Genomic DNA, 12322 nt, shown 5'->3' on the forward strand with positions numbered 1-12322 from the left:
GCAGGTGAAAAGGAATAATCTGTACAGGGTTGTAGACATGTGTCCAGCAATGGTTCCTCTCTAGACTAAACTGAGGAAGAAAGGGAGGAGCATTCTATACAGCAGCCAACTAAGGGAGGAACATAGGGACAAACTTCATACAGTCTAAATCTACCTAGTAACAATAAGGAATTTCCTGATAGGAGGAAATATAAGCAATGCAAGAAATATATACAACAGGTTGTTCCCATTCATGGGACACAACAATAAGAGATGGATTCTATTCTCTCACACCATATACCAAGAAAATAAACTAATAATGGCATCTATAACCAGACCGGCCTAGAAAAGACAGTAATTGATGGGGCAACAAATATTACCCTACTCGTGTCATCATAGTCGTGTGACTCCATCACTGGGGACACGGACTGGTGATTTCGCAGAAGTCAATGTGTTTTTCATCTGTCGATTTGTTCTTCCTTTTTCTTGGCGTTTACAATAAAGATATCCCATTTATTCGGATGCTCACTTGATTCTGTCTGGGTGTTAATGGGGTCCTCATGTTGCCGGAGTGATCTGTTTGATGATTTGAGATTTGGGGGCTTGTTATGCTCAGGTTTTGGAAGGCAGAATCCACATAGTCATGGCTAAAAGTGTTGGCACCCTTTATTGTTCCAGAAATAAAGCATTTCTCCCAAAGATTATGGTAATTACACGTTTTGTTATATACATTATTTCCTTTGTGTGTATTGGAGCAACACAGTTTGAAAAAAGGAAAATTGGACATAATTTCACTCAACTCCAAAAATGGGCTGGACAAAATTTGTGGCACCCTTAACTTAATATTTGATTGCACACCCTTTGGAATAAATAACTTTCATCAGTCGCTTCCTATACCGTCCACAAGCTTCTTACTCCTCTCACCTGGAATTTTGGACTCTTCTTTATAAACTGCTCCAGGTCTCGCATATTTGAAAGCTTCTTCTCTTCTCCCAACAGCAATTTAAAGATCTCTCCACAGGTGTCAATGGGATTTAGATCCGGACTCATTGCTGCCACTTCAGAACTCTCCAGTGCTTTGTTTCCTCTATTTTTGGTGCTTCTTGTGAAGTGTTTGTGGTCATTGTCCTGCAGGAAGACCCATGATCTAGGATGCACACCCAGCTTTCTGACATTAGGCAATACATTGCAGTCCAAAATCCTTTGGTAATCTTCAGATTTCATGATGCCTTGCACACAGCCCCCAGTGCCAGAGGCAACAAAACAATCCCTAAACCTCTCTGAACCTCCACCATACGTGACGGTAGGTACTTTGTTCTTTTCTTTGTAGGCCTCATTCCGATTTTGGTAAACAGTAGAATGATGTGCTTTACCATGAAGCTCTATCTTGGTCTCATCTGTCCCCAAGACGCTTTCCCAGAAGGATTATGGTTACTCACGTACATTTTAGCAAACTGCAGTCTAGCTTTTACATGGCTCTGTGTCAGCAGTGGGGTCCTCCTGACTCTCCTCCATAGCATTTCAATTCATTCAAATGTCGACAGTTTGCGCCGACACCAATGCACCTTGATCTGATCCTGCAGGACAGCTATTTCTTTGGACCTTGATTGGAGCTGTTTATCCACCATCCATGCGTTGCAAGCTTTAAATTTTTCTTTGCTGTCCACATCCAGGGAGATTAGCTACAATGCCATTGGTTGTAAACCTCTTGATTATGATGTGCACCATGGATAAAGGAACATTAAGATCTCTGTAGAATGACTCGTAACCTTGAGATTAATATTTTTCCGCAATTTTTGTTCCCAAGTCCTCAGACAGTTCTCTCTCTGTTATACATGCTTAGTGTGGCACATATAGATACACAATGCAAGGATTAAGTCAACTTCTCCCCTTTCTCTCTGGTTCCAGGTGTGATTTTTATATTGCACACGTTACTTGCCACAGCTGAGCTACAACATGCATAACATGCTTGAAACAAAGTTGTTTACCCAAAATTTTGAAATACTGCCATAAAAAGTTTGTGTTGGCCATTTTTGGGGTGTTGTGTGAAATTATGTCCAATTTGCCTTAATTCCCCTTAGCTTTTTGTTGTTGTTGTTCCAATTTACAGAGTAAATAAACATGTATAACAAAATGTGTAATTGCAATAACTTTCCTGCACAATATAAAGGGTGCCGACATTTTCACCCATAACTGTATTCCCAACTGAGTTCAACCCCTTTAGTCGGTAATAAAGGGTTTAATGTGGGGGAGGGAGAAAACATTCACCACTAAGGTTTGCTACGTGGTTTCTTTCTGAGTAAGGTTACTCACAGATGTTAGCAGTAAAGCCCCCATACACATCATATATTGATCAGATAACAGCCATCTCTCCCAACTCCTCCATATAGGTATGTTCAGGTTGGCCGAGTGCTGCTGTATTCTGTATTAGAGAGCTGTTGCCAAATTCCTCTGGCAGTAGCTCATCTCCCAGATAAAAATCAGCCACTGGAAATCCAATGTGCTGGAACTAGTGATGAGCAAGCACTACCGTGCTCAGTACTCGTGACTAGTGAGGAGTGAGCGCTACCATGCTCAGTACTCGTGACTAGTGAGGAGTGAGCACTACCATGCTCAGGTGCTCAGTACTCATAACTAGTGATGAGTGGGCACTACCATGCTCAGTACGCGTAACTAGTGATGAGCGAGCACTACCATGCTCAGTACGCGTAACTATTGATGAGCGAGCATTACCTTGCTTGGGTGTTCTGTACTCGTAACTAGTGATGAGCAGGCACTACCATGCTCGGGTGCTCGTAACTAGTGATGAGCGAGCACTACCATGCTCAGTATGAGTAACTAGTGATGAGCAAGCACTACCATGCTCGGGGGCGCAGTACTCGTAACTAGTGATGAGCGAGCACTACCATGCTCAATACGAGTAACTAGTGATGAGCGGGCACTACCATGCTCGGGGGCTCTGTACTCGGAACTAGTGATGAGTGTGCACTACTCGAAACGAGCAGGTAAAATGCTTGACTCAACTACCAAGTATAATGGAAGTAAATGGGAAAGCCGCACATTTTTCCAGAAGATCTTACAGAAGTTGGAACTTATTTTCCCTAACACAATTTGTCAGGCGGGGGTTCTGGAATTACCTATAAACAAGACGACTGCCAGATATTCCCACCAACATCGGTGTGGTTGGCCATTTTTAATCTAAGGTGTATGGGGGGGGGGGCTTTAAAGAATAGTATATTTTTTTCTCTGGTACGGTTCTTTGGCATGTTCTCTGAGCAAAAAACAATTTACAAAGAAGAATATTGGAGATCTGTTCTTCGAGAAGGACAAGAAGGGATAATAGATGTGTATGTGTATGTGTATAACAATAACCAGTCACACAAAAATATGGAGTGTCACCTTTGCAGATTGTGTACAACACCTTAAAAATATCAAGTAATGATTGTAACTGGATCACGTGCAACGCCAGCCCCTCAGACTCATAGTAAAGCGCCACATGAGAGATCCGGGGCCTAAAGGGTAGAGGGATCAATACATTTCATGAAACAGGCATTTCCACTAGGCTTCAAGTTTGGGACTGCAATGGAATAAAGACAACGCGTTTCGGCTTCACAAAACCTTCATCAGGAGTAGATATATGCTATCAGGTATTCCGTGGAACAGTAGGTACATTTCTGGGGATATTTTTCCCACCCACAAAGATTATTTCAAATATCTTTACATACAGAGATTCAGATGGAATATTTAAGCTCAGGAGTATATAATTATCACGCTACCCCCCAAGCACGTTCATCAACTCTCGGGTCTTAGAAAAGTTAAGATGGCTACGACGGGGCGGAAAAGCGATAAAACAATACATCCAATATTTAAATTTGTTTTATAATTACAATATAATCCACATAGAAAGTAGAGAAAAACATTGCTTTCACTACACACTTAAAAATAAAAATAATAAAAATACAATTACGCCTGCAGACGACGTACTCTGTGCTTGCTGGATAAAAGGCAGCTTTATACAACATCTCTGATATCCCATTTTGAAATACAGAAAACTGCAAATAATTGTACAGATTTTTTTCCATAAAAAAATGGAAAAAAAAAATAAATGGGTAACTGGTCTGTCCCTATAATGGACAGAGCAGGGGACAGTCTATGAGAAGCTTGTTTCGGACAGCTCCGGTCACCATTGTCTCCACGATGCAAAGTCCAATACGTGCGTTACTTCCCCCTCATTTTCCTCCGTTTCAGTTCTTTCCATTCACCCTCCTGTGTAGATAAACTGTGGAAGAGCTCCTTCACCTTCCTCTTTCTCTCCGAATCCCTGCAAAAATCAAACAAAACAAGATAATGGGTCAGTTTGAGGAGGTAGAAAAGAAATGATACGTTTAAAACGTCCTCCACTAGAGGCTAGAGGGTCAAGCCGTGTCACCCCCCCCGCTAGAGGGAGAGCCGTCCCCCCCCCCCCCGCTAGAGGGAGAGCCCTTCCCCCCCACTAGAGGGAGAGCCATCGTGCCACCCCCCCCTCTAGAGGGAGAGCCTTCTCCCCCCCTCCCACTAGAGGGAGAGCCGTCTTCCCCCCCCCCCCCCCACTAGAGGGAGTGCCGTCGTCCCCCCCCGCTAGAGGGGGAGCATTCCCCCCACTAGAGGGAGAGCCGTCCCTCCCCGCTAGAGGGAGAGCAGTCGTCTCCCCCCCCCACTAGAGGGAGAGCCGTCGTGCCCCCCCCCCTCCCCGCTAGAGGGAGAGCCGTCCTCTACATAAATCAAGGAAAAGTACTGAGAACCTGCAAAACATTACTGGAATATGATACATGAAGTCCTGCTGTTTCCAAAAGGAACGAGACAACAGTAGAGGTTTCCCCTGTTTTTGGTCAATGCTGACATGATGGGGCTTTTAGTCCCATGCCACCAGACACTGAATTTCACTTGGAAATTTCCCACTGACATGACTTCAAATTATATTAATATGGACAATGGGTGCTTCATTATCACCGCTCGCTCTTCCGGCACACTGTCCATAACAGTTTTGCAGGCAATTTATTCTTTGGGCCCAGTCCCTGATTGATATGTAAATTATCCACTAACAAAAAGGAAGAAAGAGAATTTTGTTTACTTACCGTAAATTCTTTTTCTTATAGTTCCGTATTGGGAGACCCAGACATTGGGTGTTTAGCTTCTGCCTCCGGAGGACACACAAAGTACTACACTCAAAAGTGTAGCTCCTCCCTCTGAGCTTATACACCCCCTGGAGAACCAGATCTAGCCAGTTTAGTGCAAAAGCTGAAGGAGAATAGCCACCAACAAGTAAAAACAGAGCAAGAACCGGAACAACCGGAGCCTCTGTCTACGACAACAGCCGGTGATAACACGCGGAACAAGAAACTGCCAACAGGCAACAGGGAGGGTGCTGGGTCTCCCAATACAGAACTATAAGAAAAAGAATTTACGGTAAGTAAACAAAATTCTCTTTCTTTATCGTTCCTATGGGAGACCCAGACCTTGGGACGTTCCAAAGCAGTCCATGGGTGGGAATAAACAGAAAAACTGAGAAGTAGGCGGAGCCTAACTTCACAAGTGGGCGACAGCCGCCTGAAGGATGCGTCTGCCCAAGCTCGCATCTGCCGAAGCATGAGCATGCACTTGGTAGTGCTTTGAAAAGGTATGCAGGCTAGTCCAAGTGGCAGCCTGACAGACTTGCTGAGCCGTAGCCTGGTGCCTGAAAGCCCAAGAGGCACCGACAGCTCTGGTCGAGTGTGCCTTGATCCCCGGCGGGAGAGGCACCTGAGAACACTGGTAGGCATCCGAAATGGTTGACCTAATCCAACGGGCTAAGGTCGGCTTAGAAGCAGAGAGGCCCTTACACCGACCTGTGGTTAGCACAAAAAGAGAGGTGCACCGCCTAAGAGCAGCGGTGCGAGACACATAGATCCGGAGCGCCCGCACCAGATCCAGAGTATGCAACGCTTTTTCAAAGCGATGAACAGGAGCCGGACAAAAGGAAGGTAGGGTAATGTCCTGGTTAAGGTGGAAAGGAGAAACCACCTTAGGGAGAAAGTCCGGAGTCGGACGGAGAACCACCTTGTCTTGATGAAAAACCAAAAAAAGTGACTCCGAAGAGAGCGCAGCTAAATCAGAGACTCTCCTGAGGGAAGTTATGGCCACTAGAAAGACCACCTTCTGTGAAAGACGAAACAAAGAAACCTCCCTAAGAGGCTCAAAGGGGGGTTTCTGCAAAACCGTGAGAACCAAATTGAGGTCCCAGGGATCCAAGGGTCGCCGGTAAGGCGGGATGATGTGAGACGCACCTTGCATGAAGGTGCGGACCTGAGCCAGCCGGGCGATACGCCGCTGGAACAGAACTGACAAAGCTGAGACTTGTCCCTTGAGAGAGTTGAGGGATAGTCCTAGCTGCAGACCGGACTGTAGAAAAGACAGAAGGGTCGGCAAGGAAAAAGGACAAGGAGAATGGCCGGAAGAGCGACACCAGGACAGGAAAATCTTCCAAGTCCTGTGATAGATCTTGGCAGAGGAAGACTTACGGGCCCGAGTCATAGTGGAAATGACTTCAGGGGGGATACCAGAAGCAGTCAAGATCCAGGACTCAAGAGCCACGCCGTCAATCTGAGAGCCGCAGAATTCTGGCGGAAAAACGGACCTTGTGAGAGAAGGTCTGGACGGTCCGGAAGATGCCACGGCACCTCTACGGACAGATGGAGCAGGTCTGGGTACCAAGCTCGCCTGGGCCAGTCCGGAGCAATGAGGATGACTCGACGGCCCTCCATTCTGATCTTGCGCAGAACTCTGGGCAAGAGAGCTAGAGGGGGAAACACGTAGGACAGACGAAACTGGGACCAGTCTTGAACCAGAGCGTCCGCTGCAAAGGCCTGAGGATCGTGGGAGCGAGCCACGTAAACCGGAACCTTGTTGTTGTGACGGGATGCCATTAGGTCCACTTCCGGAGTGCCCCACTTGCGGCAGATTGACTGAAACACTGCCGGATGCAGGGACCACTCGCCACTGTCGACGGTTTGACGGCTGAGATAATCTGCTTCCCAGTTTTCCAAGCCTGGGATGTGGACTGCGGATATGGTGGACTTGGAGTCCTCCGTCCATTGAAGGATGCGTTGTACCTCCAACATTGCCAGGCGGCTGCTTGTCCCGCCTTGGTGATTGATGTAGGCAACCGCTGTCGCGTTGTCTGACTGGACTCGGATGTGCTTGCCCGCCAACAGGTGGTGAAAGGCTAGGAGAGCTAGAAGCACAGCTCTGGTTTCCAGCACATTGATCGAGAGGGCTGACTCGGACGGAGTCCAAGTGCCCTGAGCTCGGTGGTGGAGACATACCGCTCCCCAGCTGGATAGACTGGCATCCGTGGTGACGATCACCCAGGACGGGGCCAGGAAGGAGCGCCCCTGAGACAGAGAGAGGGGCCGAAGCCACCACTGAAGAGACTCCTGGTCTGTGGCGACAGAGCCACTAGCCTGTGCAAGGAGGAAGGCCGCTTGTCCCAACAGCGGAGAATGTCCAGCTGCAGAGGACGCAGATGGAACTGGGCAAAGGGAACAGCCTCCATTGACGCCACCATCTGACCCAGCACCTGCATCAGGTGCCTGATGGAAAAACGGCGGGGCCTCAGCAGAGAGCGCACCGCCAGTTGGAGGGACTGCTGTTTGACTAAGGGCAGCTTCACAAGTGCCGGCAGAGTCTCGAACTGCATCCCTAGGTACGTGAGCCTCTGGGTCGGAGTCAGAGTGGATTTGGGCAGATTGACAAGCCACCCAAATTGGGCTAGAGTGGCGAGAGTGAGCGAGACACTCTGCTGACAGTCTGCGCTGGATGAAGAAGGTCGTCCAGGTAAGGAATCACTGCCAACCCCTGGAGGTGCAGAACCGCAACCACTGCTGCCATGACCTTGGTGAATACCCGAGGGGCCGTGGCTAACCCAAAGGGGAGAGCCACGAATTGGAAATGTTCCTCTCCGATTGCAAAACGTAGCAAACGCTGGTGTGAAACTGCAATTGGCACATGTAGATAGGCATCTCTGATGTCGATGGATGGCAGGAAATCCCCTTGGGTCATTGAGGCAATGACTGATCGCAGAGACTCCATGCGAAAATGCCGCACCTGAACATGCTTGTTGAGAAGCTTGAGATCCAGGATGGGCCAGAAGGAACCGTCCGTCCTTTTTGGGAACTAGGAAGAGATTTGAGTAGAAACCTCTGAACTGTTCCCGGGCGGGAACCGGTACAATTACTCCGTTGGCCTGCAAGGATGCCACGGCCTGAGAGAAGGCGGCGACCTTGGAGCAGGGGGGAGTTGACAGAAAAAATCTGTTTGGCGGGCTGGAAGAGAATTCTATCCTGTAGCTGTGGGAGATGATGTCCCGCACCCACTGATCGGAGACGTGTTGAAACCACGCGTCGCCAAAGTGGGAGAGCCTGCCACCGACTAAGGACGTTGCTGGCGCGGACAGATAGTCAAGAGGAGGCTGCCTTAGTGGCAGCAGCTCCTGCGGTCTTCTGTGGACGCGCTTTTGGGCGCCAGCTGGATTTTTGGTCCTTGGCTGAGTTAGTGGACGAGGCCGAGGGCTTAGAGGACGACCAGTTGGAGGAACGAAAGGAACGAAACCTCGACTGATTCCTACCGTGGACAGGTCTCCTGGTTTTGGTTTGTGGCATGGAAGTACTCTTCCCGCCAGTAGCCTCCTTAATAATTTCATCCAGCTGTTCACCGAACAGCCTGGACCCAGCAAAAGGGAGTCCAGCAAGGAACTTCTTCGAGGAAGCATCTGCCTTCCACTCTCGAAGCCACAGGATCCTGCGGATAGCGAGGGAATTAGCCGAAGCCACCGCAGTGCGGTGAGAAGCCTCCAGCATGGCAGACATGGCATAGGATGAAAAAGCTGAAGCTTGGGAAGTTAAAGCAACCATTCCGGGCATAGATTCCCTGGCAAGGGAATGCATCTCCTCTAGAGAAGCAGAGATGGCTTTGAGAGCCCACACTGCTGCAAAAGTTGGGGAGAACGAGGCCCCTGCCGCCTCATATGCAGATTTGGTCAGAAGGTCGACCTGGCGGTCAGTGGAATCCTTAAGAGAGGTGCCATCAGCCACTGATACAACGGTCCGGGCTGAGAGTCTAGACACCGGGGGGTCTACCTTTGGTGAATGAGCCCACTCCTTGACCACCTCAGGTGGAAACGGAAACCGGTCATCAGAACCACGCTTTGGGAAGAGTTTGTCAGGACAGGCCCTAGGCTTGGACACAGCGGCTTGAAAACTGGAGTGGTTAAGAACACACTCTGTCCTCTTAGGCGAGGTAAACTGGTGCTTTTCAGCCAGAGAGGGTTGATCCTCTGATACTGGCGGATTGAGATCCAGTACAGAATTAATGGACGCAATCAAATCACTAACATCTGAGTCACTTTCGGACAGATCAATGGGGCACATGGAGTTAGCCTCCGAGCCCCCTGTAAAGGCATCCTCCTCATCCTGCGAGTCAGCTCCTGAATCAGAGCCGCGGGACGAGGAAGGAGAGGGAGCCCTGCGTCTCCTTTTAGGAGGACGGGGTCTGGGACGAGATGATGAATCCTCTGTGAGCTCCGCTGAGAAGCCCTAGCAGCAGAGGCACCCTGTGAAGGGGGCTGATGCATGTTCAGCAAAGTCCTGGACAGCTGTCCTATGGAGTCGGCAAAAGACTGGGAGATAGACCTAGAAAAGGATTCTACCCAAGCCGGGGGTTCAGCCACGGGGACCGGAGCAGCCTGAGAGACCACTGGGGGGGCGATTCCAGGCTGAGGCATTGTCAGGTTAGAGCAGGCATCACAATGTGGATAGGTGCTCGGTTCAGGCAGTAGGAGCTTACATGCAGTGCATACTGAATACAGCTTTGGAGCCTTGCTCCTCGTGTGAGACATGCTGCTGAAGTGGGGGCTCTGCCAGAATGACCCCCAGAGAGTATATACAGAAGGTCCACAACCGGAGGTTGTGGCTTACCAGACCGCTGGAGCGGTGTTGTGTGCCCTCCGGATCCCAAAGCCCGGACCCCCAAGCACCTCAGCAGGGATGCTGCAGCCAGCGCTGATCGCAGGGAAGAACGCTGAGAAAATGGCGCCGAAGTGAAGAGAGGGGGCGGGACTCACTCTGAGAGCGGGATCTGGAGGGCCATAGAGACCTACAGGGGAGGAGACATGAACTCAGTGAGGAGTGTCTCTCCCCTGTGTAGAACGGCTGCTGGGCGGAGCCACACTGTCCCTCTGCATGAATGACATGCGAGGGCAGTGAAACCGAAAGTAGGCCTCCGGCGAAGCCGGGGCCTAAATTTGAGCGGTGCGGCCGGCGCGCAGGCACTATCGGCGCGGTTCTCAGGCGACAGCCAGAGAACCCGCCGGAAATGTCACAAAAAACACTCAGCACACTCTCCCACAACAATAAAGTACAAGGGACCCCCATATATAAATGTCTCAGGTACTTAGCTTGCTGAGACGCAGGGTTCCCAGTCCCTGGGGGCGAGTGCTCCGGTCCAGCAGGATCCTGAAGGGCTGCGGATGGAGACCGGTCTCCTGCCAAGCATGGAGAACCGTGCTGGCTCCCACTTCAAGCCAGAGCCCAAGCAGGGATGGTGAATGAGCACGGCATGTAACGCTCCAGCCTTGGAATCAACCTTAACAGCACCGCCGACACAGTGGGGTGAGAAGGGACATGCCGGGGGTCCAGGCTTGGACCCGCTTTTCTTCAAACTCTTTCCAAAAATGAAAAATCAGATGAGAATGCATGTGTGGATGTATGCCTCCTGAACACAAAGCGATAAACTGGCTAGATCTGGTTCTCCAGGGGGTGTATAAGCTCAGAGGGAGGAGCTACACTTTTGAGTGTAGTACTTTGTGTGTCCCCCGGAGGCAGAAGCTATACACCCAATGTCTGGGTCTCCCATATGAACGATAAAGAAAACTGGTTGCTCCTCATTGGAGGTAACCATTGTCCGATCCCATTACAAGCTCTGCCGTGTGTTCTTGCATGGTCCGGCAAAAGGGGAAAAAAAAAAAGGACACCTACTTGTCTTATCACTGCAGAATAGGATACTAGTTGGCTGGAGAATGGCCCTGATTACTGGTGAGAATCCTAATGGATGTCAAACCCTCCGCAGATGGACGTCTATTCTTTTTTGTCTGAACATCCAAGGGTCGTTATAATTTGACTTTCACAAATAGGTAACACTAGGGAGCCACTTCTCTTCTTTTAATCCATTCATAGTCCACAACGGGCATGTAAAGCCGGTAGAAATCCCCAACTTAAAAAAATAAGAGGGACAACGCACCTCCTTGCAGTCTCTTGAAGCTTCTCTCTGGCCAGGAACTGATTGTCCCTGCGGATTTCTCGGACGGCGCCCTTAAATTCCCTCTTGTGTTTGTGGATCAGCCTCTTCCGCTCGCGCTCCACTTTGTTACATCCCTGTTTCTTGCCGAACTCCAGCCTGCCAGGACGACAAAAAAAAATAAACAAATTAAATTTACAAAAAAAAAAAAAAATATGAAAGACAAAAATCACTATCTCAAGTCACCACCACCAGGGGTGCAGCTCTATATTTCCGGGTCCACTCGCTGGATGTACTCACACAGGCATGACTTTGGGAGTGAACATCTTCTTTGGGACGGGCATCTGCTTCTCAAAGACAAGAGGACTATAGGGCTTTGTGCTGTACTTCTCGATATCTTCTAGTATGTTCTTACATGAGTCCTGAAACAGAAGATACCGGTGTCTTAAAAACACATCACAAAAGGTCATATATGCAGAATACGTAGCCACTACACCGTTGTTCAAGTGTTGTCTGCATGCCCACCTCTGAATCAGCGTTACAATAGAATATACCATTAACTTGAGAACGGCGGCAGCTATAGGCATAGAAGTGGTGTCTAGGTATAGTAAAGCTACGCAATGAAACCACCTATAGCGCCACCTGGTGGAAAACAACGGAGTTAGCATTTTTATCTCGAAAACGGAACGAGAGAGAGAAAAAAAAAAAAAAAAAGAGAATTTTGTTTACTTACCGTAAATTCTTTTTCTTATAGTTCCGTACTGGGAGACCCAGACCTTGGGTGTATAGCTTCTGCCTCCGGAGGATACAAAGTACTACACCTAAAAGGTGAAGCTCCTCCCTCTGAGCCTATACACCCCCTGGTGAACCAGTCACAACCAGTTTAGTGCAAAAGCTGAAGGAGAATAGCCACCCACAAGTAGAACAGAGCAAGAGCCGGAACAACCGGAGACTCTGTTCACGACAACAGCATGTGAAAACACACGGAACAAGGAAATTGCCAACAGGCAACAGGGAGGGTGCTGGGTGTCCCAAG

The 12322-nt window shown here is 49.0% G+C and overlaps 1 protein-coding gene across 1 annotated transcript in view; it reads right to left on the bottom strand.

The window, feature by feature from the left end:
• Positions 1 to 3839: 3839 nt before the first annotated feature.
• The window catches only part of NOP14 (NOP14 nucleolar protein), a 123494-nt gene continuing 115011 nt past the window's right edge, over positions 3840 to 12322 (bottom strand). The window contains exons 16-18 of the mRNA XM_075346834.1: positions 11587 to 11708; positions 11290 to 11445; positions 3840 to 4300 (exon numbers count right to left, since the gene is read on the bottom strand). Coding sequence (XP_075202949.1) covers positions 4198 to 4300; positions 11290 to 11445; positions 11587 to 11708 — 381 coding nt within the window. The 3' untranslated portion in view covers positions 3840 to 4197. The remainder of the gene's footprint in view (positions 4301 to 11289; positions 11446 to 11586; positions 11709 to 12322) is intronic.

Source organism: Anomaloglossus baeobatrachus, chromosome 1 (genome assembly GCF_048569485.1).
Source record: "Anomaloglossus baeobatrachus isolate aAnoBae1 chromosome 1, aAnoBae1.hap1, whole genome shotgun sequence".
In the NCBI taxonomy this organism is placed as follows: Eukaryota; Metazoa; Chordata; class Amphibia; order Anura; family Aromobatidae; genus Anomaloglossus; species Anomaloglossus baeobatrachus.